The sequence below is a fragment of the Pieris brassicae genome, chromosome 8 (genome assembly GCF_905147105.1).
Source record: "Pieris brassicae chromosome 8, ilPieBrab1.1, whole genome shotgun sequence".
Taxonomy (NCBI): Eukaryota; Metazoa; Arthropoda; class Insecta; order Lepidoptera; family Pieridae; genus Pieris; species Pieris brassicae.
The window spans coordinates 16,465,309-16,492,692 of NC_059672.1; the positions used below are offsets into that span (position 1 = coordinate 16,465,309).

The 27,384-nt window shown below is 32.4% G+C and overlaps 1 protein-coding gene across 2 annotated transcripts in view; it reads left to right on the forward strand.

Annotated features, from left to right (window-relative positions):
* The first annotated feature begins 1,340 nt into the window (after window positions 1–1,340).
* The window catches only part of LOC123713218 (muscarinic acetylcholine receptor DM1), a 38,694-nt gene continuing 12,650 nt past the window's right edge, over window positions 1,341–27,384 (forward strand). The window contains exons 1-2 of one of the 2 annotated variants that reach the window (XM_045666785.1): window positions 1,341–1,447; window positions 25,281–26,086. In XM_045666785.1, the coding sequence (XP_045522741.1) occupies window positions 25,350–26,086 (737 nt within the window). In that variant the 5' untranslated portion in view covers window positions 1,341–1,447; window positions 25,281–25,349. Of the gene's footprint in view, window positions 1,448–25,277; window positions 26,087–27,384 lie in introns of both variants that reach the window. The other variant, XM_045666784.1, reaches the window with a different exon arrangement.

The window sequence follows — 27,384 nt, forward strand, 5'->3', positions numbered from 1 at the left end:
TGCGACTAAATTATTTTTGTTTGATGGCGCCTAAAACTTAAAAAGTCCCTAATCCTATCATTATTAATTACATATGAATGTAAATAAATTTTCCAGATATTGTGGGCTAGACGGAAGCTTCTCCTAATAGTCATTTTCAACGTTGTGAATTTGTAAACCTAAAAGTCATTATCTTTAAAATAACAGGCCCTTTTCGTCATTGTTTCTTTGACGCTTTTGTTAGTATTTGGTATAATTGATTCATTCAATATATTAGTGCTTTTAGAGTTACATATGTAATATGATTCGTCATCATATTATAACTCTAAAATAGATTATAATGATTAACAATATTTAATGTCAATTATAATTCGACGTATTTTGAAGCTAAAGGCAGTGTTGTATGAAATCAGTTAGTCTATGATTGTTTGTCTGCGAAAATTAATATTCCATATTACAAATCAGAAAATTAATATGGAATATTAATTTTCTGATTTGTTTCTTCTAACATAGAATTTAAAAACCGTAACCCGGCATCATCGACTCTCGATTTAAATTTATGGTAATCAGCCTGGTTCTAAGATATAATGATTTATTTATTCGCGATGTTTTCTCTCGCAATACGATCTAGTGTTCATAGGATACAAAAAGGGTAATAATCCTTATTACAATAATAGGTTTGTACTCTGGGTTCGAACGTGACTGGTATACTGCTCACGAATAATATTATATACAATGTAATGTGCTTAATAAATATTTTTTTCATATTTACGTGAGACCTACGCTCGCATGCTACAAACGCAAAACTTTCCACTTCCATCTTTTATTTCTGATTATTAAACGCATTTAAATAGAAGATACGAAAATTGTTTACTTTAAATATTTATTATTAACCGTATAATACTGTATTATTAGAAAAACCTTTCTAAACGTTCTGTAAATGTTAAACCAATATTAAAACATTTCGTTGTGTTTCGTGACACTGATCTCCATAATTCGTCATCGTTCTAAGTGATGTCGACAAATCGATTAAACGTAGCGTGTAACATATTATAATGACCAAAACGCTGTTAATCACTTTAAGACAACTCTAAGATACGTATCAGACATGCAATTCATTAAATATAATGAAAAATAATTCCTGAAGAAAAGGATTGAATGCGAACTCAGTTTACTTATTTATGGTCACGACACACGTTTGTTCCTCTGACCTCTGAGGCGTACCCGTGAAAGGAGAGCAGAGGGGTTTCTCCCGTATCGTCGCATCCGAGTCTGCGCAAACTGTCGCGGCCCGGGCCTTTCAGTGAATGGGAAGCCGTGAGGGTGTGCGCTCATCGCGTCGATAGCCGGCTATAATATGAGTGACGTGCAGTGAATGGCGTAGCGTGGTGATGACATATCTGTGAAGGAAGAAATGGCCGCGCGCCCTACAGCGCCCGGCGATTGTGGACCATGTTCGGGGTCGTAGGTAAGTGAAGGTCACCTCGAGTCCTGGCAGGCCGAAGCCGTCTGTCAAAACCAACCGCGGGGTTGGGCACCTATGTAGATATAACCACACTATTTATATATAACGAATATAATATATTTACTCTGGTTTGGAGGTAGTCTTAACACGTTATAATAGATTTTAGGCCGGAATTTTAATTATCGGTCAAAAAAATCAAACATTTATAGCTTCAAATACGAGAGTGATCTAAAACTAGAATATAATGTTTCACTACTAATAAAAACCTAGAAATTGATTAAATGATAATTAATACTTACAACTAATCAGTTGATGTTCGCGATACATCAGTATTAAAATGGTAAATTAGCCAAGGTTAATAATAAATTGGACGAAGTCGGTTTAGATGTGAAAACATTCGCAAATTTTACAGTGGTTTGGATTTACTAATTTCATATCGTTTTTTAATCTAAATTTTTAAATCATAATGTGATTTGACCGTACTAAATTAATTTAGGTTAATATACTATTACTAATTGCTAAGTTCTTAGATAATTATAGCCTGGCACAAGGGCTTGAAGTTATGTTAACAAGTTTAGTTAACTTAATTGACATATAAACCTTATGAGTTATTTATACATTAGTATGAGACCGTCAAAGTGTGTTTAATATTCGATTAAAGTCTCAGTTCGTTGAAAGAGATTTGTTATTTTGTATGCATTGATTATATCTGTGTTGTGATAAAGATAATAAATGTTACATATGAAATACGTTAAGTAAAATGTCGCATACTAATTTTAATATATAGATTAAATTTGAATATAGAATTTACGCTTGATATGTAAACTTTTTGAGTCATGCTACGTTTCTCGTAGCGTGAATGTAAGGTATGTGTTACAACTTTATTTCTATAATTTTTTAATAAAAAATTGTCTACATACCGATTTTGTGATACCGAAATTGTGATCTCGATTATATGCTACATTATATTATATATATTATACTTAAAAATTGAGGTTTTCAATGGACAGCTGGTACTTATTTGACGAAGACTGTCGTCAGCTCGTATTAATTAGCTGTATATCGAATCCATTTGTAGAACAAGCATAGTTCCACTATACCACGAAGGTATTCACAAAAAGTAACACACACAAGTAAAAAAACCAAAGTTCTTACAGAAAACTTACAACTACTCGACTTCCTTGAACGTTGAAGTTGCCGTTTTTCAAATAATTCATACATACAAGCATTTATTGAAATATCTATAGAGAATGCATATTTTTACTTAGGTAATATTTACTTTCACGATTAACACATAAAACTATAAAATATAAACAAATTGTATGGTATTTTGGGAACTCAAAACTTTGCTTTTCTTGCCGGAATGAGAAAATAACATTTTACCCCAAAAATTTACATTTTAATCGTTCTACTAAGAAATTAAAATATCTCGTATCTCTTTATAATATACTTAAATTAACAAGGTTTTTTAACGATAAAAGCAATACTGAATTCAATTCTATATTTAAAACAAATTCAATACCATAATAAAACTTGATTAGCAAGCTACTCAAATTTTACTTGGGTTTTTAGTATAACGGAACAAGTTCCATGTTATTCTTGCGTGGGGGTTTCTGCGTGAGTGAGGGAGTGCCCTGGTCCATGAAACTGAAAATATATTTTAAAAGGTAAGGGAAGCGGGTCCCAAGAGAGGTCTCTTGTGTCGAATTTTAGAAGCTTTTTCTGAAATATTAATTTATTCTGTGCGTTAATATAATTATAAAGTTAGAACAATAATTTGATTGCATTATACTATTGGGATTGGAAAGAAACTAATCACGTGTTTTAACGTCGTGTTTTATTAAGTAAAATTACAACATATTTTGTGTCTTATTAAATTAATTCCAAGACCAAACTGTACATTTGTTTGACTGTTCAAAAGGGCAATTTTCATAGTTTTAATCTAGGTACTTCACTCAAAGTCATAAGTGTAGGAGCTATTACGTAGTGTAAGCAAACTAGAAAGTTATATTTAACTTTCTACGAAACTCCAAACTCCACACCTTTATTTACATGTGGGTAAGTTGAAGTGTGCTAATGTCTAAAGTCCTGCATATTAGTTAATTGTAATTAAGAATTGACTTCAATAATATATATATCACACGAGGGCACGATTCTTTTTTTAAAATCAAATCTAATATAACCAACGAAGTTTTTAACGAAAAATGTTGATTTCAGAAAAAAACAATTTATTTCAGAAAGTTGAAATACTCGGCGGTTGCCTTGAATTTTTCAGTATCGTGATCCTTGTGTCAGAATGTTTTTGTTAATTAAGGGCTTCGTTGAAGAGTAGTCGTGGATAATTATTACCATAGAAAGAGAAAGTTAGGATGTACAAATACACGCATATGCTGATGATGCTGAGATATGAAATCTGTACATTTAGCTAAATCTTTTAGTACTTGCTTGGATTAGCTTAGAATAGCGCCAGGTCTGGCCAGGCTTTAGGCCAAGAAACAACTCAAGAGAACTCTATTCCCAATTGAAAACATAATAAACACTAGATGACCTGAACTTCGTATCACCTACATATATTTGTGACAGAACTAAATGCATTTTTTTTAAACAAACCTAATAAATCTGACTTCTGACGGCTATCACGAAATTCCAAGTAATTTCTTTTTATTTCTAAAAAGACCAAATATTCTTCCCAGCTAGGAACAGTTTTTATTGGAAAATTCAATTCTCCTTTTTAGTATTTTTCTTTACTTATTATTTATGTTTCCTAACGTTTAAACCTTCCTGAAGTATTTCAATATCAACATTACCCAAATTAGTCTTGCCATTCTGGATACAAACGAACAGTAATTAATATATATATAGGATTAGAAAAAATTGGTTGTGGCTTTGCTTTTTGTTGCTTTATCCCTTGTTTTGTGACAACACGTGGTATCGCAAACAGAAGCTCTTCCCAATTTTAAAATGTTTCTCCTTCCACTGTCCGTATTCAACGAAGACCAGTTCTCCTGAACACTCTCCATGGTACAGATTGCAGAGAGACCCCACATCTCTGTGCAACGCCACGGGATGAAACCAGCTACCCACTGAAGTATTTCCGAACCAATTCGACTTAGGGTCCTTCAACACAATAGCGTAATTACCAAGGTAATTCCAAAGAGGCCTCACGTGCCCTCTGGTATTGAGAGTGTCCATAGGTGACAGTATCACTAAACATAAAGTGTTAGCCCCCTGTTATATATGAAAAAAAAAAAACAATTAACAAATTTTACCAATCAATACATGAAAATAATTTGTTTACGTAGGTTTTGGTGACGTCGCGTCGGTTTCTATACAAATGAAGAGCACTTCCATCTTTTAGAATAAAAGATCTCGCTTTTCTGTGATTAATACTGAGTGCCTCTGATTTGATTATTCATGTCTTTTGTACGGCGAAATTAAAATGAATGAATTAAATAAATATTTCATGTTATTTAAAAACGCTATTTAAATCGTGGATATTTTTGTCTTATTAAATACCTGACTTTTTGTAGCGCTGCACTGTTAGATGTGATTTCGATTATCTTTTGTAAATCGCCCATTACGTAGTTAGAATTTAAATTAGATATTAACTTTTAATATTGGTAAATGGTTTTATATCTGTGAGTATATAAAGTTAACTAATAATTGAGGTTCATTTTTGTAAACCCTACTTTTCGGTAGTAACCAAAAAAATAGTAGGCAAGTTCAAATATTCTTAGTATTCCACAACTGCCTTATAAAATTCTTGCACTATCTGGAATCAGTTGCCGAACCAATTGGACTAACTACTCTCCTCCAAGAAAAGAATGTATCAATTCTTAAAATGCCGACAACGCACTTGCGAGCCCTCTGGCAATGTGAGTGTCTATGTACGGAGGTAACGCTTCACATCAGGAATCCTGCCCGTTTGCCCCTCCTATATATAAAACAAGTTAATTATAATAATATTTGAGGTCAAAAAACATTTAGCATATCTACTACGAGTATCTAACACCCTAAACAATCAATCTAATAATATAAACATCTTGTTCCTGTCTATAATTACTAAATGAAAATATTAATAATTCGTATTATATAGGATAAAACAAAACAATTTCATTTGTGTATAAGGGAATGAACTAAGTATCCTCAGTTCCTTTCAGCGTACCTTTTGATTACGTAAGCAAATTGTTTTACCGGGGCGATAATACAAAACGGCTGTTCCCCGGCAGTCGACATTTCTAGCTATCCGGCACAAGATCAATGAAATTTCCCGATAATATGCCAGTAAGAAACTGAATTTAAAGCGTTCCAGCGTATTAGTATAAAGGTATATTCGTATAATTTAAATATAACGTTTTCTACACGTCTTTGTGAATAACCACGTTTAAAATTTCATTTAAGTGAGTAAGTGATATTATATTATCGTCATTTATTACACATCACCGACATACCAAAAGTTCTAGAACTAAATATGTACGTTAAGTTATTAATTTGCTTAAAATACAGCTGGAAACAAATGAAAAAAGATACCATTACAACTCAAGGTAGCCACAAAACTAAACGGATTGTGCTTATCTATTTGAATGTCGATATTATTAATTATCGATAATTTTTGCAATATTATACTAATTATAGATTAGAAAATTCATGTTTATGTTGTTAAACTGCACTGGTAAACTGGAATGCCTTAGACTTCGTCGACGGAAAAAACCAAATATATAGCAAAACATACAACTCACTCCCAGACTATAAAAAGTGGTAGCACCATAAGTTTTTTTTGACGCTTATCTTTAACGAACTACGTTGAGTGTAGTATATTGGTTTTCCTTTCCCTTTATTCAAAAATGTATGCAAAAAATGTCTATTAATTTGTATGCAAAACACCCACTTTAAACTCTCAAAGTGTACAATTATTTCCCAATTGAAATGAAAGCGTCCAGCATTGTTATGGGAAACAATGTGAATGCGATAACAGGCTTGACATAATTCACTTTTATCGTGAAACATTGCAGTTAAATTTGCATCCCTCGTAACACCCTTGTCATAAACCTTTGACGTGACAGGATAAGCGCCAATTTTTGAATTATAAGGGACTAAACTCAAACAGCGGCATTTATTAAGAGTTTATGTTTACTCAAGCCAATTAAGGCAAAAAAGCCCTTTCATTGCCCGATTCTTCTATAACTTCTCGGACATTACTGCTGTTAAGTTGTGTAAGTGCAAGAGTTTGGAGGAAGCCTTATAGGCCTTGTATTCGTACGTAGTACTTAATAGAATAAGAACTTAAACTAATGACTTAAATATAAAGTGATCGAATAAAGGCTTTATTTCATTTTTATTGATACAATTCTAGGGTTATTTTGCAATTGAAGTAGTTTAACGTGTATAAAAGTGCACGTTCTAAATAAATTAGTTAGTGTTAAAAAGATTTCAAGATGTTCAAGATTAAATTAAGCAAATGGAAGGGTCATAAAAAATTCAGGTGAATTTTTAGACGGCCTTATTTGCACATTTTTTTTAGTTTTCATATTTTTGCGCCAATAACTAGTGCAATTATTATTATTAACACACAAAAATTCTTTTTATTGTTTAAAAAAAATTGCTCAAAATCTTACAAACTAATAGTACGATAATTTATACATGTGTCTTTTGAAGGTTATGCCTAACTATAAATCATGTTAATTTAATACAAATACGCCATCTGTGTGTCAGCCTACGAACTTTTCAGCCCACCTAATATGTGTAGTAGGTACAGTCATTCTCACTAAAATTAAAAAAAAAAACAAAACAAAATACAATGCCATACTGAACATATATTTCATATTTTAAGACATAGTAAACAATATGGGGTGTTCGGAATGTTACATAGATTTATATCGGCGATTAAATCATAATAACGCAAAACTGTTGACAACTCTAGGGATAAGTTAGAAGGTAGGAGATTTATTGTTCTAATTCCCAGTTATAATGCATTCAATATACATACGTATTAGTAGAAGTAATCGTTATAAAGTAGTTTAAACCCTAAAATAATATATGAAACGTAATCACATTTGTTTTTCTCAGTCACATGAGGCCTAAGGAGTTATTAAGCAGGATAAATGGCTTTGCGTAGTAGACCTTCGAGCGTGATGGATCCGGTACTGACCTTGCGTAGATATTAATGTGCAAACGTCTCAGCGATCATGATGGAGGCTTCCTTTTGTCCTTTTGGCATGTGATCACTTACAAGTTCTTAACGGTGATGTTATAAAGTCATTTTGTTTATGTATAGGGATTAGTTGAATATGCATTTAGTATATGTAACCTACGATTTTTGATCAATGGAAAAAAAGAAATAATGTTTTAATATAGAAAGTTTATTATTACAATTATCAATTGATCGCTTTTTGAGTGGAATCTTGTTGTTGTTGTCCTGGAGTGCCTTGACAGCACAGCTCGGGTTGTTTTAGAGAGCCAAGGCCGGAATGGGCATTTCCGCGACTAGCGCAAGGGCGTATCCTGCGCGACTCGGACCTCGGCTCAGGCCGCCAGAAGCCAGAAGTGCTGGACAGAAGCTCACTGTAGTGAGCGAGGAACGTTTTTTACCGTAGTCTGAATTGGATTTGCCACGAAGATTTATTTGTTATTAGCTAGTTTTATTGAATCATCAGGATCCGTTAAAACATCTTGGGGGCTCCTACGGGCCATTTTTGTAGGAAGGGGTAATTGTTAAAAGCCGTTGGTTGGAATGGTGTTTAGCCTTGTCGAAGTGGCGTGTGGACGTCAACTTAATCCCTTTAGCTATAAGGGTCGGTAGATATGGGAGGGGGCACAATGCGCGAAGACTACGCTAGCGTCGGTCATGCATGGTCGGATACATCTCTTTTATAAGAGAGAGAGAGATAAGAGAGTATATTTGTTTGTAATTTTTAACATTTATTTGTTATGCTTCACCGCATACTTTGCGATATGTATATAAATGAATTAGCTATTAGTTTTAACGTCACGGATCAAGTCTGTTAAACTGTTATAAGTCGCAGTTGTGTTAATTGATAATGTGTTAAAGTAGAGTATGAAAAATCTAGTTGCTTTTTACTTAACACTAGTTGAAAATGTAAATGTGATTTTTTAGTTCTTCCTTTTTTTTAATTAATGTTTTTAAGTGTACATAGGATAAAATATAAATATGATTTTCTATGCCTTATACATCAGAGTTTCATATAAAGTTTATATGAGTAACAAAATATGTTAAATATATTTCAACAGAAGTGAAATTTCCACTCGTCTTCAAGCAAGATGTTACATTTTGTCAATGCTTAATACAATTCTTGGGAATTTGGAATTGGCTGGCGTTGCTTCAAGACTTACATGTTCTCACGATGCATGAAACATATCACTTTCATCGTGTTTCGTTTAAATAGATTTTGTCAAATTATAAATACCATTTTTTTAAATAACAAATATGTTTGTAAATACATAAACTGCTATGTCGTTTATAACTGAAGGTTGTATGTGAACTATTAGATTTCATTTATTATATGAGGAAAAGTGATCGTAAAAGTTGTTCATATTTTTATAAGTTTAAAGGCCATTCTAATTAAAAATGTAAATATTTTTCGATTCGTCCTTCAGTTCGAATATTTTGGTAATTACTTTTAGCTACGCGACTTACCGTCTTAATATCGCATACGCTAACATTTTGATATATGAAACGAAACGAATGTACAGTATACGTAATAGCTGGAACGTAACTGCAATAGTACATATGTCATGCTTCATGTAGGGAGCACTGAAGCGTACAATGGAATGCCTTCATCCTTCATAAATTAACTTCTCCTTTAAATATTTGAACACGTTGACTTTACGTTTCATCTTTTGACGTTAAAATTAAATATTTACTTTCTGTTTACGATTGAAATAATTAAATGCTTGTGTTCGCTTCAAGATTAATTAAAAGCATTTTTAAAACATTGTTACTAATTATATTTATTGATAATTAGAATTTATAAGATGAAAAGAATTGTAACGAAGCGAAAGAGAGAGAGAGAGAGAAGATAACAAGATGGTTGAGAGATTTAAAAAACGTGGCGTAGTCTTCTACCTTTGATGAAGGACAAGCTGAGAATAAATATATAACCCGATAGCTACTAAGTATAGACATAATAATAAAAGGCCATTTAATTTTGAATCATGTCAAATTAAAAATTATTTATATAGCTTAGATTTTTTACATTTCATACTATATATTTATCTTGTTATCCTATATCCTAGCTACCTTCAGTACCGTCGATCGGAACCCCTTCACGGGTAAAGGCCTCCTCCAGCTCTTTTCCAACTGACTCTGTCTATGGCTTTCTTTCGGCATTCGATTCCTGCTACCTCTATTTCTTCCTTTCCTTTTTTTGGGGTGCCCTCTTCTCCTTCTTCCCCTTGTCCTTTTGCATATAGTTGTCTTTAAAGTCCACCTTTTATCTGTGTATCTTGCTATATGCCGATACACAGTATCTATATTAAGTATAGATACGACTGAAGAAGTATTATATTACTTTAGGCACATTTACTTTATATTTAGCAAGTAAGTCTTTTTATTTTATTTAGAATTTTTAGGCTAACAGTGTATCAGGTTTATGAGAAATCATTAATTGGATTAAAGTGCAAGAAGTAAGATATAATAAAAGCTTATTCTAAAAAACAGGTACAATGGCGTGTAAAACCATATTTATACAATGGGGGAATATAAAAATTTCATGCACTTTTAAGAGGTACAATAAAAACGTAATAAAAAATTCTGTAAGTTTTTGTAATTCGCTGTAAGTATTGTGAAGCATGCGCCCGTTTTAATATGTGCACCGCTACATTGTAGCATAAATATGCAAAGCTCACCGTAGCGAGTTTATTGCGTCTTGGATGTATGGGATGTCATTTATATTACCCGGCTATGAAAGTTAGATTTGGGAAAACATAATAGTCACTCGTCATTTGTAGAATTTTTATTGAAACAAATATCTTAAAACCAATTGGTTAACCTTTAATTTGTCTTCTTTTATTGTTATGCCTCTGGTTATATTTGGTCAACTTCTGCACGTAGGTCTCTCTTTCGACTGGGACCCAACCTTCTCGGCGATGTCGTCAGTCAATCTAATCGGTGGGCGGCCGTGCCTTGTGCTGACGAGGTCTACTGTTCAAGCAGCCTGCTGGTACATCGGTTTGTTGGCCTGCCTTCTTCATATTTTGTCTTCTTCTTCTCTTTACGACGTCACTGACGCCGCTCTTTTCAGATCTTTTTGATTGCTATATAGAGGTGTGGGCATTATCTCTTCATTCGTTCCAAAAACTGTCCATGCCTGCATAAGTCTGTGGACTCCAGCTCGTCTTAACTATGTGCCCAAGATAGATGTCTTCAATATGCTACCGTGCATTAACATAAACATTTTACTAATTAATTTGTTAATATTATTTTGACCACATCTGTTGTTTTCCGCAAATTGATTTTTAATAGCTAATTATTGTAGCGAATGTTAAATAGCTCTGACAAATTATTGCAGTTGAAATTAATTATACCAAACGTAACTGACACAATTGTATTAAAATATAATACGGGAATTTACAAAGTAATTAGAAATCGAGAAAGACGTGTGTGATTTTATTTAAGGACTTGAAATGATTAAATTTAATACCGCTATAAATTGACAGTTTTAGAATCTTAGAATAATTTGAATTCATGGAACCTCTTTATTATAACAGTACTTATCCCTTAAGCGAGTCCCAACCCATGACCTGGTTGTATGGATTTCAAAGAACTTTTAGTCCTTTATACAAACGTTTTAGCGCTATATTCAATTGTAATGGTAATGAAAAAACAAAAATCGTATAATATTTTGCGATAGAAATGAAAATCTAATAGCTTTACCATCTCATCTTCAGTTTTTCAGTTCAAGAATGGATGGTGAGGTTCAGGAACTTACTGACAGACTTAACACGAATGTCAAAATCCAATACATTGCTCAACGTACGAGAGTTTTGTTTGAAACATAAATGTTTCGTTTTTGAATCTTGTGAAAATCGTAAAGCATTTAGACTTCAGCCAACAACGCTATGTTAAAATATGTATAAATAACTTTCTGTAAAGACGACAACACTTGAAAAAATCAATAAACACCTCCAACAGATGCTACGAGATGATGTTGCACGAAAAGTTTTAGTAACCTACGAAATATAATGAATATTAGATAATTAATGGCTTCAAATATATTTTGCTATTAAAACCCACTTCATACAAATAAATAAAATATACAGTTTAAGCTCACTTTTCTCATATCTTTTTTGCCGTGATAATATTCAAATTAAACGTTGAGTTGTTGCCAGTAAAAACTCATTGAAAAGTTAATAAAGCGCAAAGGGTTGTTAGTTAAAAATATAAAGCTTTGTGGCGTGCTTAATCACGTAAAGTCCACACACTGCCCCATTTACCTGCTTGTGACGGGTCTATAATAGGTCAGCGGTATTTATAGAAAGGGATACAGAAAGGTTATAGACGCAAGACATTCACCAATATTCTGTAAAATTTAAAACAATTTATGAATTAACTTTCGTTTTCCTATTCAAAGAGCGACATTTTGCTTATAAAATATTAATGGTACATGTAGGTGAATGGTATGAAGGAAGAATTGGCGATTGACTATGTGAGGTTAGGCACTTTGTTATCTAGAAAAAACGGCAAAACTTTTTACTTCCATTATTATTTCTGTAAAGTAAATATGACTTGGAAAGTTTTCTGAATCAATAGTTTTTTATACACCCAAGCTCTAACGGAGAGCCTTAAGTAGTTCGTGTCGGCTCTGAAACAATTTCTAAACTTTGACGCGAACACAAATGTTGCGTGAGTGCGGCATCTCCCATACCCCATAAAATGGCGTTTGTCGCCATGTTGCAATATTGAATTAATTTAATCTTCAAAATTAAATTTCTCTGCGTTCAAGTAAGCGCAGAACTTTCGTAAGTTCTATGCAAATCGTGAAATTCTTGATGAAGCGAGATGAAGAACTTTGGAAAAAATTAAGAAAGTTTTCACCGGGGCGACAATTGTCCACTTATTTCCGCTCATATCTTTCAACTTTTTACATTTTGTGAAAACATTTCTATTGATTATAATTTTAAGCTTTAGTATAGAGCTTTTTAAGAGAACTTTAATGTTTCAAGATAATAAATAAAAAAAATACGTTTAACACTCTCTGGATCTTGCATTGTTTTTTCTTTCATATTTTTTTTGGTTTTATGTCTGATCCTCGTAGATTAGTCTAATCTACTCTAGATTCCGTTATTTTGTTTCAGTGACCTAATCTAATGATGTAGTGCCTGATTTCAAAAATATACAGTAAAAATATGTTTTCATTATCATACAAATCTTACCAATGTAAAGCCAAAGCCAAGTTTTAACGCGAAGTCATTAAGTATTTAAATTAACTTAGGGTTCTGCGCTTGATTGCGTTGCCATGGTGATACTCTGAATAGTAATAAATGTAATTAATATACAGTTTAATCAAATAAACCGACAAGATTTAGTGATGTTCAGTGTTATGAGCTAAAATTTTTGTTCATAAATACAAAAACATAAATGAAAATATAAAGTCATAAATTAAGCGAGGACCAGCGGTGAATCCAAAAAAAACAAAATATATATAAATAACTACAATAATTGAGATTTAACTAAATATGACTATTTAATCTGCTCGATATGAGGTGCACGACAAATAATCTCTATTATAGACTTATTTTTCTGGACCGGTTGGTATCTGTTGTCCGCTTCTTTTTATAATGGTGTTGCGACAGAGGGTTACAGGTACTGCTTATACGGGGCAAAGGGAGTGCAATGGATATGTAACACTTACAACAATTTACATAACTGAAGGACATAATTTCAACAGCCTTACTATGTAAACTGCGTGTTAATTTGCTGATTTGTTTTTTTAAGAATACTGCAATTTTCTAGAGATACATTTTTCTTAATTAGAATTGCTTGCCACTCAAATGCGTACATAAGTGCAAAAAATTATGTTTTGTTAAATTCGTATAGTAAAATAATTCCTCTTTCTTTGTTTTGATTGTAGTTTTAAAATTGTTACCAATTAATTCCTGCAATTTGATGCGTAACTTCGTCGTATATAGTTCACGAAAAGAGTCATTTTTAGTTTGACACGCCACGAGTTCTAGTGCCTGATTGTATACATTCAACTGTATAATGCCGAAGATGTATACACGTAAAGGTCGCGAGAATAAGAATATTTATGAAAAAGAGAGTACACCAGTGCCGGAATGTCAAATCATATTGCGCACAACATTTCATACATAAATGGCCAATCTTAGACATAAGCCATGGTCGCCAAATCGGTCCGATTTTTTTAAATTAGTGTATGGTAGGAGTTACTAGTTGTTATATTTCTTATTTTGTCATAGAGGTGGTCTTTATTGAATTTGTCTACGTTTGTTTATTATAAAGGAGATCTATTTGTGTAGTAGGTACTATCTTAGTGTGTATTTCTTAAAACGTTTTATATTTATTTATATATAATTGAAATTGTATAATACGCGTGTAAATGTTGGTCCTGTTTCACTCCAGGAAATCACCAAAAACAATTTAGTCATAAACCCGGAGTGACTGGTTGATGCGACCATCGGTTCCAATATCAATCAGTGGCTTACTCGTAAACTTAAATTCTCCTACATTTACGACCAGAGACAATTTATGACGACGAGCGAATTGGACACGTTCCCTACTAACTTTGAATTTTCTGAAATCTTTATTGTATAATAGAATATTTGTTAAGTCGTGTATTAATTTTGTACTCTAAAATGGCGGATTTTTTAAAATTATATTAAAACAACATGTTCATAAATAAACACAAAGTAATATTTAGCTTAGTTCTTGTACAAAAACAAGGAATAAATATTTGTTTGATTATATTATATTTATAGCGTCACATTCCATTAAAACTAGGTTACTAGGCCTAGGTTTTTTTAAAGCTAAAATACAACGTTTAATAATATATTCAATAATTCAACGCGTTTTGAAGTACATTTTCGCCATAATTAACGTAAGTTAAGAAGTAAGCTTTGTGTATTTATTTCATGTTACAAAGTTGGAACATTACTAACATACGTAGATTACAGTAATAAAATATAATACCGCTGGCCCCATAAACCTTGTCAGGGGAGAAACAAGGTCACAGTGAGTGGGAATGACGGCTCCATAACATGCTAAATATCCGACATAATGACGGCATTGATTGAGGAATTTAATTAAACTTCAACCTCCTGTGTAAGCTTGAAATGAGTCGAACTGTTTGATCATATTTCCGTACTATTTGGCACTGCAAGCAAGCCAAGAGTGACCATTATGGTATATGAAATGAGCAATTAGACTAGTGGTTAAGCGTACGATTGCCAACTCGAAAGTCAGGCGTTTATTGTTGATTTCATTAAAATGTTTACGTACGCAATTTATACTCTCTCTTATAAGGACGAAAATCATCTCATTGGCTAACTAGAGACGTGTGTTCAGAAGGCTGATCAGATTGGAGGAAATTTATATTTTATTGATATTAACAAATGGCGTTTTAGAGTTGGAAGTGGATTGGATGATATAATTTTTTTTTTGTAGAATGTTACAATTTGAAAACTTTTTTAGATTTTGGATCATGTTACAAAAACATTAACGAACGATCGCATTAAAATTTTAAAAGTCCTATAATCACAAATATAGAATTGAATGTGAGTGTCTCAGTTGTATTATTTATCATGGAATATGTTTTGGTATATTCATAACACCAATGTTGATCATTAATTAATCATTTACTTACTTCACTGACTTAAGTCTTGTTCGGTACTCAAAGAACGCTTCTAAGAAATCTTCTTAAATCCTGTGCTGTACTGTGAAACATAGTGTTAACACTTGTAAGATTACAACATTTTTGCAAGTCTGTTGTTTAGTAACGTTGACGCGCAAATGCCATTGAAACTATTTTATATCGTAGTAGTAAAGGTAAAATGTTGCCCTTAATATTGTTATATATAAAATATGAATGGGATAAAGTATAACATATAATAAAAGTTTAATAGGTTCTTATCGCCCACACGAGATTCAATTGTAAGTGAAACCCCAAATAACACCCACGCGCTTTACTAAAATATTGCACACTAAACAATTTGCTTGGAAGCTTGATTAAAAAGCGTTGTATAATTTAACCATGCTGCTTTTATTTTTTTATTCATAGCAGAAACCTTTGGATTTTAATTAATTATTAAATGGAATACAACGCAAACATTTTAGGATGTCTGATAAAAATTGTTGCAGAGCTTAAAAATATATATTCTGTATCGGGATTAGGGTGATATTATCTAAATATTTCTTTATAAATTGATGTACACGTCTGAATGAGTTGTCTGTGACATATGAAACTGGAAGTTATTGGACATTATATGGTCTATGGAACAACATAATAATCACAAGATCTTGTATTTATGACATAGAAGTTACAAACAAATTTTATTCTGTGCTAGTCTTGGCAATTCCTTTTTATAACCATTTTGTAACTATTTTTCACCTTTGGCGTGAAACTGTAATTTGTTCCAATTTAGACTACATATCAAGGCTTTGTCTTTTACTACCTAACAATTAGTATTATATTCAACAAACGAGGCGTAGCTGCGTTAAGGCGTTATTTTCCTGGAAACCATTTTGTGATTTCTAGGACATTAGAATTCAAATAAATTATTTTTTGTTTAAATACCGACTTAAACAATTTAAAAAGATGTCTGTAGCGCTACAAATTTTTTCGGTTTGGGCCTTAGCCGATTTCCGCACGAGGCTTTCCTTTACCGTTCCATCGAATATTAATTGCGCACATAAACAAAAAGTCATTTTCATCAGATTGAACCTACAACATCAAGGATAGGTCGCACGCTTACGCCACAAGGCCAATACTGTTTAATAAATAAACAATATTTAACATATAGAAATGCAATTTTAATAATATTTATTTAATATATGCAATTTTATAATTCTATTTTTTCCTACAAAATATTATAAAAGATTTACAAAACCAAGTATAACTCGAAACATAACGTTTGTATTTGACTGCAGTTAAGATCATATGACACTAATTAGTATGCCTTATAGGTCTCAAAGCACCCTTGAGTGTTCAAGGTTGGCTTAGACTTTGTAAGCGTGGTTTATCTAAGTCATCTTTTTTGTTACGGCTATAACTATGTTAGGGTTTTGTTTTTGTAAATAGGTTTTTACGATTTGCTATAACAAACAAACGGATATTATGTTAGGAATATAGTTTTATTGGAGATGACATTTAGAAGCATTCATTTTGTTTACTGACGTACATAAGATGACAATAAGTTACCTTCATAAATAAATTATATTTTGTCATTGGGCAATATACAATATGATGGGGAAGAAATGTAAAAGAAAGAAATAAAATCTTTATTATACACAATATACAGGATATTTAGGTAAAGTGAAGTGCACTAGGATTCCCTGTGTTGTGGTCAGCCAGTCTCTTCGTTTTGACATGTAAACTATATTTTACTTTATGTTTTCTACATAACACAAATTTATACTTAAACTATTTTTGCATAGTAAGAATATTCTATATCCGCATCCGTATATAGTCTATCCGCATAGGACAGGTTGACAAGATATTGTTTGAGATTTTTAGTAAGTGTATATAATGTATAGATTATCTTCTTGTAATTCTTAAACAGTCTCAAATTAAGCTTTTATTACTGATAATGTTATTATTTGAACCTGACTTATCAACCGAGCGAAAACAAGAACCAATTCCTTTGTAGTCTTTCATCAGAGCTCGAGAAATTTAACGTTCAATTTGCCCCATCGCTCGAATTCCAGTTAAGATACTTGCATACAAAACCTATAGAACAATCAAAAGGAATAAATTATGTCATCAATTCTCAAATTTCCAACAAAGACTCGAACGAACCGGTTCACTTCAAATATGGCGCGAAACATGGAAGCCAATAGTCGAGCTAGTGGTGCATGATATTAAATTTTCAATTAAGCTGTGAAACATCGGCTTATTACATGTTATATATCATAATAATTACCGACGTAGACGTCCTTGTACATGTACACATATAGTTATAGTTAAGCTAAAGTGACTATGATTAGCTAAAGTCTGTATGTAGGTTGTCCAATACTAATAGGTGGTATTTTGAAAAGTTTTGTCTTCAAAAACAATGACTGAGTCGACATCCTCTTTCGGCTTACATTCTTTTGGCCTGATAAATAAAGTACATAATTTAGTCCACAATTAAAGTATCATATCGCTTGTTATATTGATGATTTACTGTAACAAGTAAAAATATAGTTTCTAAAAGTCCTGATGTAATATGAATTTTGAGAAAATTTTATTGAATCAATATTAATTACATCAGAACAATGAATTAAATACATACAAGCTCTTGGGTATAAATTACGCTAGTGTTTTAACAAATAATGTACCTTTGAATGATTTACGTGTACTCTTATATAATTTTATGAACTATTTTGTTTTGTATAATTTTATATATATGCGCGGAAATAATTTTTGTTTGCATTTTATACTACTAAATATAATGTAGTCATTGATTAAAATCTTTAAATTAAACGTTTGTTTTGAGGTCAGTTTGTCGTAGGATTTTCTTTCAATGAAAGAGTTGTTTGCTGAACTTTGAACTCTTTGTCTCGAAGGCGCCGTAATTCGAGAACTTCACAAGAAAGTATTAACTCTTGATCTATTTTAATTAAATAATAGATTATTTCGAAATGTTTGCCTCCACGGGATGACGTTTTAAATAAGGCTAATTTTAATAAACTTTATCCAGAATAAAATATGGTTGTGACAAAATTGATCTGACGCTAGTCCCTATAAGAGACAGCTTCTATGATGTAGGGCCGGCACCACAGTTCTTTTATGGTATATGGTGCATTTTTAAAACAAAAGAAATATATTTTTTTAATAAGTCTTAAACTAAAATCTAAATAAAGGGAAAATCAAGTAACCTAGAAATATACATGTATGTGTGCGCGAGGGTGTGCCTTAGAGATGTTATAAGCGTGCGTGCTAACTATTCATTATAATCTATTTGCTATTCAAACAAATACTACTATATTAAAATATCATCAACAATAAAGAATGTTTTATGTTTTGATTATTATTTGGATGATTTTAATATGTTTTCATTATAACCTTTATGTAACGCAACTTTACAATACTAATGCAGTGGAAGTACTAAAATTGTTTACTTTTAAACCCCCTTAATGGTCAGTAACTACATTATACATATCCACAAGAATGCTTAAATAATATTATGCACATTCATTTAGCATTGCAATTAGATAACGCGGATATAAAATGGTGATACTGTGAATGTAATAAAAATGCAAAGTGAATCTGCAGTTAACAATGACACGACTGCGTGTGATAATTAATTTTGACTTATTGTCATACTATGAGAAAAATCCTTTATCTTTATTTGGCCTTGTTATTTTTGGTTAGTTATAACGTTGGCGTTGTGCTAAGTATGAGTTGCGTGTATCAAAAACGTATTAGATTCTACTCTTAATGTTTTAGATGATTTAATGAAGTTTACTGGAAATTATACTTTCCGTGTGAGATATAATAATATTTCTCGTTATATCTATCCTGTTTTTTACAATAAAAAATCTAAAGCGTCGCCATACTGTATTTTCAGTAAGTCTAAAATGTAGTATGGCAGGATGATGGAGATACATACAAATTTAAATCGATACATTATTAACGAAGCTAATTCAAAGTAGGTTGCGAATAAATTATATACGGGCTATTAGTGGAAGAGAGTAACATATTGATTCAACTGAAATATTATGACGTTATCCTTTTCATTTCACGTAGGGAGGCTGAGCGAGATAGCTGTTGATGTACCAAAAATTACAAACAAACGAAGTTAATTTATTTTCAGGGAGGTTTCTTTAATTTAACACTTTTTGGCATGATCGGTAAAGAAATACAAAAAGAAATTGGGTCAGACCGGTCGAGGTTATCTTCGTAGGGTTACCGATCAAGAATATATTCACGTAATTTGAATTTTCCGCTAATGGCTTCCATGGTCGGTTTATAACTGACAATATATGGTTTAGCTCCTTCCGCGTCATTTCTCGCAGTTTAATTATTTCTGTTAATTCATATCAGCGTAAAATATATTAAAACAAAATGTTCACATTGTGTTTTTTTTTCTAAAATATTTTGCCCATAGAATACACAATTTCTAGTATATACAACTAAAAATCAGTAAAGATTAAATACTATTACCTCTCGGATATTTACAAATACACTCGTTTTTGGGAAGACAATGTTAAGATTTATTAGCAATCCTAAAGCTTGAAAAATCGAATTGTTTCTTTAATTCCAGAGCGGTGAGTATTAATAATAGTTTAATTAGTTAGATTCATAGCTTTAAAAATGTATGATTAAGCAACATATGATTTTTTTAAAAACTCTATAGTTTTTTTTTCTGTATCGTTTTTAAAATTCAAAACGATGGCATCCCCTATCTGCACCCTTATTCGATCGTTTCTCATATATTTATTAATTTTTAGTTAACTTTTTCATAGGATTAGATATCCGAGTACATAATATTAAAAACTTGGGAACAGACGTGACTGTCATCTTTACTCTGTATATTACTACAAAATAAACGTTACTTGGTGTGGTGTTAATTTTGTTCTGTAAATGTATATGCCGCAGTAAAGTAGTTAAAGCAGAGAGTTGATTGAATCTCTAGATACTAGAGAATATTCAATCAAGTCGCTAAAGTTCCGTCAGACAAGTAAGAGAACGAAACGTTTAAAGAGTTTCCTAAACGTTCCTAGGCAATAAGACAAACCTAACCTAACAATATAGCAAAACATGGAATATCCAAGCTCTCAGTTCTTCACGATCACACCGAAATAACAATAATAAATGAGTCTTGTTTTACCATCTTGTTTATATCGTTAATCAACACGCTGGCTTTCGGTCCGACAGATAGTTAAACGTTTTCGACGCTTCTTTACTTAAATCAAATTGCTAGCGACTTGATTGAATATCGACATTTAATTAACTGTCTAGAGATTCAATTAACTATCTGATTTAACTACTTTACTGCGACATATATACTATTATTTGCGAAACATTCCAAACAGTAGTGAAATAGCAAAATTATGCCTTTACGTATTGATTAATTGTTCGCCAACGGTTTGTCTACTTCCGGCCACTCACAGTACCGTACACGGAAATGTGGTTAACCCGATTTTGAAATTCGTGAATGAATTGTGTTAAAATTGAAATCTGGCGAAATTGAAATTAATTTTAAATGACAATTGTTAAGTGATGACAACAACAATTAATGTTTTATGTTATTTGCGCTCCATTATAACAACAAAGATATAAACCACTTTTTTCTTCTATGTAATTTTCAAAATGACTAGCGGGAGACGCTACAACGTCTGCTTACTTATTTGTATGAGAAGCGCGGATCTCGTAAATTTGTTTATTGACGTGAGCGACGATTTTTTTCAAATGTAGCCTTTTCTTCCAAATTCACTGTATCTCTACTACGTGTGAGCGTTGGACCTTTTTTATGAGGGAAGCGGGTTGGTGGCCTTGCCGGTCTTAGACGGTTGCGCATTCAGGCGAATGCATAAGGTTATTCTTTACGTGTGAGAGTTATTTTACGTTACTCGTCATACAATATGGTCATTTAGGAGGGCACACAAATCCGGTACTGCACCTGAACTGAACCCGGTCTGCTGTCGTGTTGATCATCGTTTCTATCGTCCTCTATCGGAGTTATTGAATATAGAGTCCACATGTGTCTGACGACAATATGAACATTGTCTCTAATTACTTAATGTATTTGCTTCAGTAAAATGTATTACTTTTTGTGAGTATTTCTTTTGTCTATTAATCCTTATCCGAATTTCGTTTTGTGGAAATGTAGTATGAAAATTTCCGTACGGCAGTACCTCGCATTTACATATTCTGTATGCATGCTGCTTGAGGAAAATCGGTTTTCACATTCTCATACAAAAATTATTGGCATTTGTGAATTCCTATTGCACCTGTCCTATCGACTTGGGGTGACAAGGGGTAACAAATAGTTATATCAGAACATATTTTATTTAACTAGCTGATTCTTTGCAATTCCATTAAAGTATATTATTTTCATAAAAACTGAAATGTATGGATAAGCCAGTTTAGTTAGCTGTTCAATATTAAAGTGTTTTATAAAGCCATATTCTCTGGAACAAAGATTTAATCGATAATTTAACAACAATATTTTTTTTATTATCAAAAAATATTTAATTACTTTTCGACAAGGCCTAGGATTTTTTGACTCCAACAGTTTAGACAAAAACGCAATTGTTAGTATATTGATCGTTTGAGGGCCTAAACCTGTGTTCATGCTAGTCTATGAAAAGGCTAATTTATAGCATAATATATAGCGTACTATAAACACAATAATTGTTCAATTTGTCCTCAACAATCCTAGATATTTCTTTGAATTGCTATCTTGCAAGTGATGACAGATAGATGCATTTAATAGTAATAGCCATGCACCAGATGCTTACTCACATCGAAACTTCTTGCAATAAGTAACATGTAAAATATTGCCACTTTGCTTAATGTGGTCTACATATGAAAATTGTTCCTACATTATGGTAAACGTTTTGTAGTCATCAGGTTTTAAAGCTAATTATTACATAGACTTTTAGTGTAAATGCAATTATTTTTTCTTAGAAACGATTATCCCTAGGATCTAAGGCTTGATCATTGTTTGAAACTATATCCGTGACATCGTAAGTTACATTTTTATACAAAAAATATAATATTGTAAACATGCTTATCTCAATCACTCACTCTGCTGGCTCTGCGACCAAAAAGCCTCTTTGCCTCCGAAATCAAAATCTTCCAGCGTTCCCTAACCTGTGCCACCACCCTCCAATTGCTGGCTTTCAGCTGTAGTAGGCTCAGATAAGCCTCTTTCACCGCCATAACTACATTCAAATAGTGAAACTGGATGATATATGTATATGGTTTTATTAAAATATGACCATTTTGTATACGGGTAGTATACCGCGTAAGAAATAATGTTTTTAAAAACATTGTAAGTTTAAACTTTACAGTTGCAAAAGTTACCCAACCGTAGCGTACAAATGAGAAAAGAAGAGGTTTTATGAATAATTAATATTTTTTTAATACCAGTAATCGTAATAAAGCGGACAAGCCCACACGCTCTTCCATTCGTTTCATTTCCTTTTTTATTACAAACCGCTGAATGTAATAAGGATCCTCATTTCAACATAACGAAAATATTCTTGTAAAATTTGTTTTAAGGAAATTGTTTTCATCCGAGTTTATCAAGCAAGTTTTAGGTTTTTATGTTATTATATTACATATAAGGCGTGCTATCAATTTTATGTTTTGTAATATGAAAAACCTATAAGTTTCCTAAAAAATATTATAAACGGTAAGAAAAATACATGATCTGATCACAGGCCGGTAGTAGTAATAACAAATTATAAATACAGAATGTATTACAATATATTTAAATAGTATTACTTAAATAGCATAAATATTGATAAAGGAATGTAATTTATAACTAGAGTTCTTAAAACTTCGTAAATAACTTATTTACATTTGAAAAATTGGTCATATTCAAACTTTTCACTGCTTATGTTAAATCAATTTCGTGTTTCTTTTAAGCAAGCTGAAAGCCAATAAGTTTATGTTCATGTCTGTCATTAACCGAATTTATACTAGTAATTTAGTATTAATTTTACTTTAAATTCTATATATTTAATTATTTTATCATTCACTATAAATTTGATATTTTATCATTAATATTATCACCAGACCGATGTGACGCCTAATAATTGACTAAGACATATAATGCATTTATGTAAAATATAGTAACATAAACCTTAGACTACTACTACACATCAACTGTACTGTCTCTAAACCTACGTATAAATTATATATTTGCGAATCCGAGAGCTTCAAAATGCTCAAGTTTTTATTGGTATCATCGTTATTGCTCCAACTTTACGCCCTTCAATGTTTCAAATACAACCTATGAAGTGATCGTCTTACAGTTGGCACAATTCCAGTATTCTTTTATAGCTAATAACGCCTAGTAATTAATCACTGCAGCAAACCGCCACGGCTAACACGATAATGCAAATCGTCTAATTATGTTAATTACTGTTTCGTGTTAGTACGGAAAATGAGAAATCTCTATTATAATGATTATGTTCTATTTTTATAAATACTCGGTAGAAATCATTTGATTTAACTACTAAAACAGATATTTGACAAACTAAGCCGTATTTAATCATATTTTAATCTGAAAAGAAGTGTTATTTTTCATTTCTTTCATAAAGAGTTCACGTTTAACCTAGTTAGCTTACCTGTCATATGATAGTATACGGCAAATACAGCAACTCCTAAAACCAGTGATACAATAATAATTTAATATAAATGTATAAAAAAGAGGTTTCTTAAACGAAATTTAGGCTGCCAATTAGGGTTGCCTTTATTTACAAGATGGCGTCACAATCTATTTCAATGCGGAGATGCTTTGATCGACGGAGCGGTTTTTACAGGCTCCATGGTGCACAGCGACCTTCCTGAAAAGTATTATTTAGTATAATGATCGTAATTTATATTAAGGATAAAGGGTTCTTGGTCATTGTTTTAATGAAGTTTTTATCTACATCAACGTGGCGTAGAAAATATTGTTTATATTTTTGTATTCATAAAAGTTTATTATAGTCTTTTCCGATAGTTACTTTTTGTATGCCTCTATGACTTAGTGGTTACGGAACCATATTAAGTCATATGACATGTACAAGCCTAAAACTTTATTTTTATTGTGAGCAAAGAATAATTATAATTTTTATAAAAAGTATAAATAAAACTGTCAATGTAAATATATGTAAATCTGGTTAGTTACCTAAGTCTTATCACGAAATCAGTATCGAACCCAAAATAATGTTTTAAATAAATAATTGTTTATTGTTGTACTTATAATGTTAATAATAGTAAATTTAATGAGGTTAATTACGATATTACTTTCAATAGGTAAAATGTCTTACTACTTCTTCGTTGTAAATACCTTTGTAGAAGACAGTGGACGGTTGAAATACCAACGGAATTAGAGAACCGCAACTCGGCTATTGCATTTAGTATTCCTCTTCGAAGACATTCCATAAACCCAACTATTCAAAATTAACGCACATATTACGTCTGTGTACGTACAAGAATTTAGCCCTTATAACTATTAGACCCGTGAAAGTGTCTTTCATTTTATTTAATTGTGTTCATAATTACACATTATGAAAAATGTCCAGTTAATAATAATAATCGTTTGTTTGCCAAGATAGATAGTTGTTAGATGGATCAATTACAAAAATCCGCACAATCAGCCAAATCCGCACAATATATAAATAGACATGCAAATGTCATATAAATTTTTAGAATGTCGGTGTCAAATCTATGGTCCAAATACACGCCTACGCTATAAAGGAGCTTTGCCTTTAAAAATTCAATCACCTTCCCCTTGAAATAATAACATAGCAGTGATCTATAACTTCTAGGATGATGATTAAACAGGTTTCATAGCCGTGGCGTAACAATTTTTTGTATACATTGCATTGGTAGAGCATGCAGGGACCCACAGCTGTTATTTGATGACATTAATGTAAACGTTAATTTTACTTAGAAAAATCGTAGTATAAATAAAGTAAAGTACTGTATTTTGTCAGCAGGCGCGCCCGGAGCCGGCGGGCGCACGAGCGGCGGCGGAGCGGGGGCCGCGGGCTCGGCGAGTTGACGACATGCTAATCGCGTTCAACAACACAGCCAACCTCACAGACCTGGCGCTCGGCCCAGACCTTCCCACCAGCCCCTACAGCCTCGCCCAGAAGATTGTCATTGCCATCATCGCCAGCGTCCTCTCAGTGCTCACTGTCGTCGGCAACTCCTTGGTCATGATCAGCTTCAAGATAGACAAGCAGCTGCAGACGATCAGCAACTACTTCCTTTTTTCGCTGGCGGTTGCCGACTTCGCTGTCGGTCTCATTTCGATGCCCCTCTTCACGATGTTCACAATTTATGGCTACTGGCCGCTCGGGCCGCACGTTTGCGACACCTGGCTCGCGCTGGACTATCTCGCATCCAACGCGTCAGTGCTCAATCTCCTTATCATAAGTTTCGATAGGTATTTCAGTGTTACGAGACCTTTAACGTATAGGGCTAAAAGGACTACACGCCGCGCCACTGTGATGATAGGAGGGGCATGGGGATTCAGCTTATTACTCTGGCCTCCATGGATTTATGCCTGGCCGTATATTGATGGCGAGAGAAAAGTGCCTCCGAATGAGTGTTACATCCAGTTTATAGAGACTAATCAGTTTATTACGTTCGGGACGGCTATTGCGGCGTTTTATGTGCCAGTGACAGTTATGTGTATATTATATTACAAGATTTGGAGGGAGACGAAAAAGCGACAAAAGGATTTGCCAAATCTTCAAGGTGGGAAGAAACACGACTCATCGAAAAGATCGAATTCTAGGTAAGTTAATGAATTAAAAGTTTTCTAAAGCTATAAAGCTGGTACATTTCGTAGTAATCAAAAACTTGCAATAAAAACATTACAATAATATTAAAGTTAAATCATAGTGCATTACTTCCATTCAAGGCATAACATCATTAAAGTGTTTAAAATTGTTCATTGAGCAACAAAACATTAGCGCAGCTGAAAGGAATGAGAATTTATTCTTTATATATTCTTGCAAACCATTTTAAACCTTATATCTAGAATAGGAAATAGAAGGCTGCACTCTGGAAAATTTTTGCTCCATTACAAAGACCGGCTCCGCCCATCGCTTGTAGACCAAATGATGACATTCTTCTAACTTGCCATAAACTTCTTAACTTTTCCCTATTCCTTTTTATTACTTTGGTCTGTTACGACAGTGAGAAATGCCCGTAAAATTTATGATTGGATTGCCATTGAATATTAACGAAACGACATGCCATTGATTTGTTCAATAGGTTGTTATAACTATATAAATAACCGCAGTTGGTAGAAAAATTGAATAAAATCAAACAATACAAGATGTCTAGACACGAGTCAAGTCGCAACATATTATTGCGTATTAATAGTCCTAACATTGTTAAGTGTTTCACACAAAATCAAACTGTTCGGTAATTTATATTGTAAAGTGTTGAGTCATACGTTTGCACAACGTATCTCAGTGATGTGTGTATATTTCAGCTCATTCACTCCCAGTCCTTAACGATTGTTAGATCTGAGTAACAATCTGATCAGATTGTTGTTCAATTCTCTGTGGAACATTTCAAGCTCCATCAAATGAGTTTCCATCGTTAGTATTCGTTATACAGACACTCGAATGCATATTCATTCGAATCGATAAGAACAATTTCATTAAATTCAAATGGGAGAATTGTTGAGGCCCATTTAGGTGATGTCATAATACCCACTATATTACCATGCCAAAGGGAATTTCTCCTATATATTAATTAACAATGAACAATGTTTTTCGTGCATCTAGTTGATGGAATGTATTCCATATCGATAATATTATTTAATTTCAAACAGGCTTTTGACAATAGCCTCGTTAATATATTGCATATAAAAATAAGTTATTTTAACAACGTCTACATTTATTCATTTAATAACACTTTTATACCTTTAATGGCCTTCTATACTTACGCGTTTAATATTTTAAGTTTCAGGGATGATCTTAAATTAAACCGATATCATGGTTTTTTTTTAAATTGTTAAGAAATTATTATCTGTTCATTATTCTAAGAGTATTTTTTATTTTATTTATTTACACTTCGTTA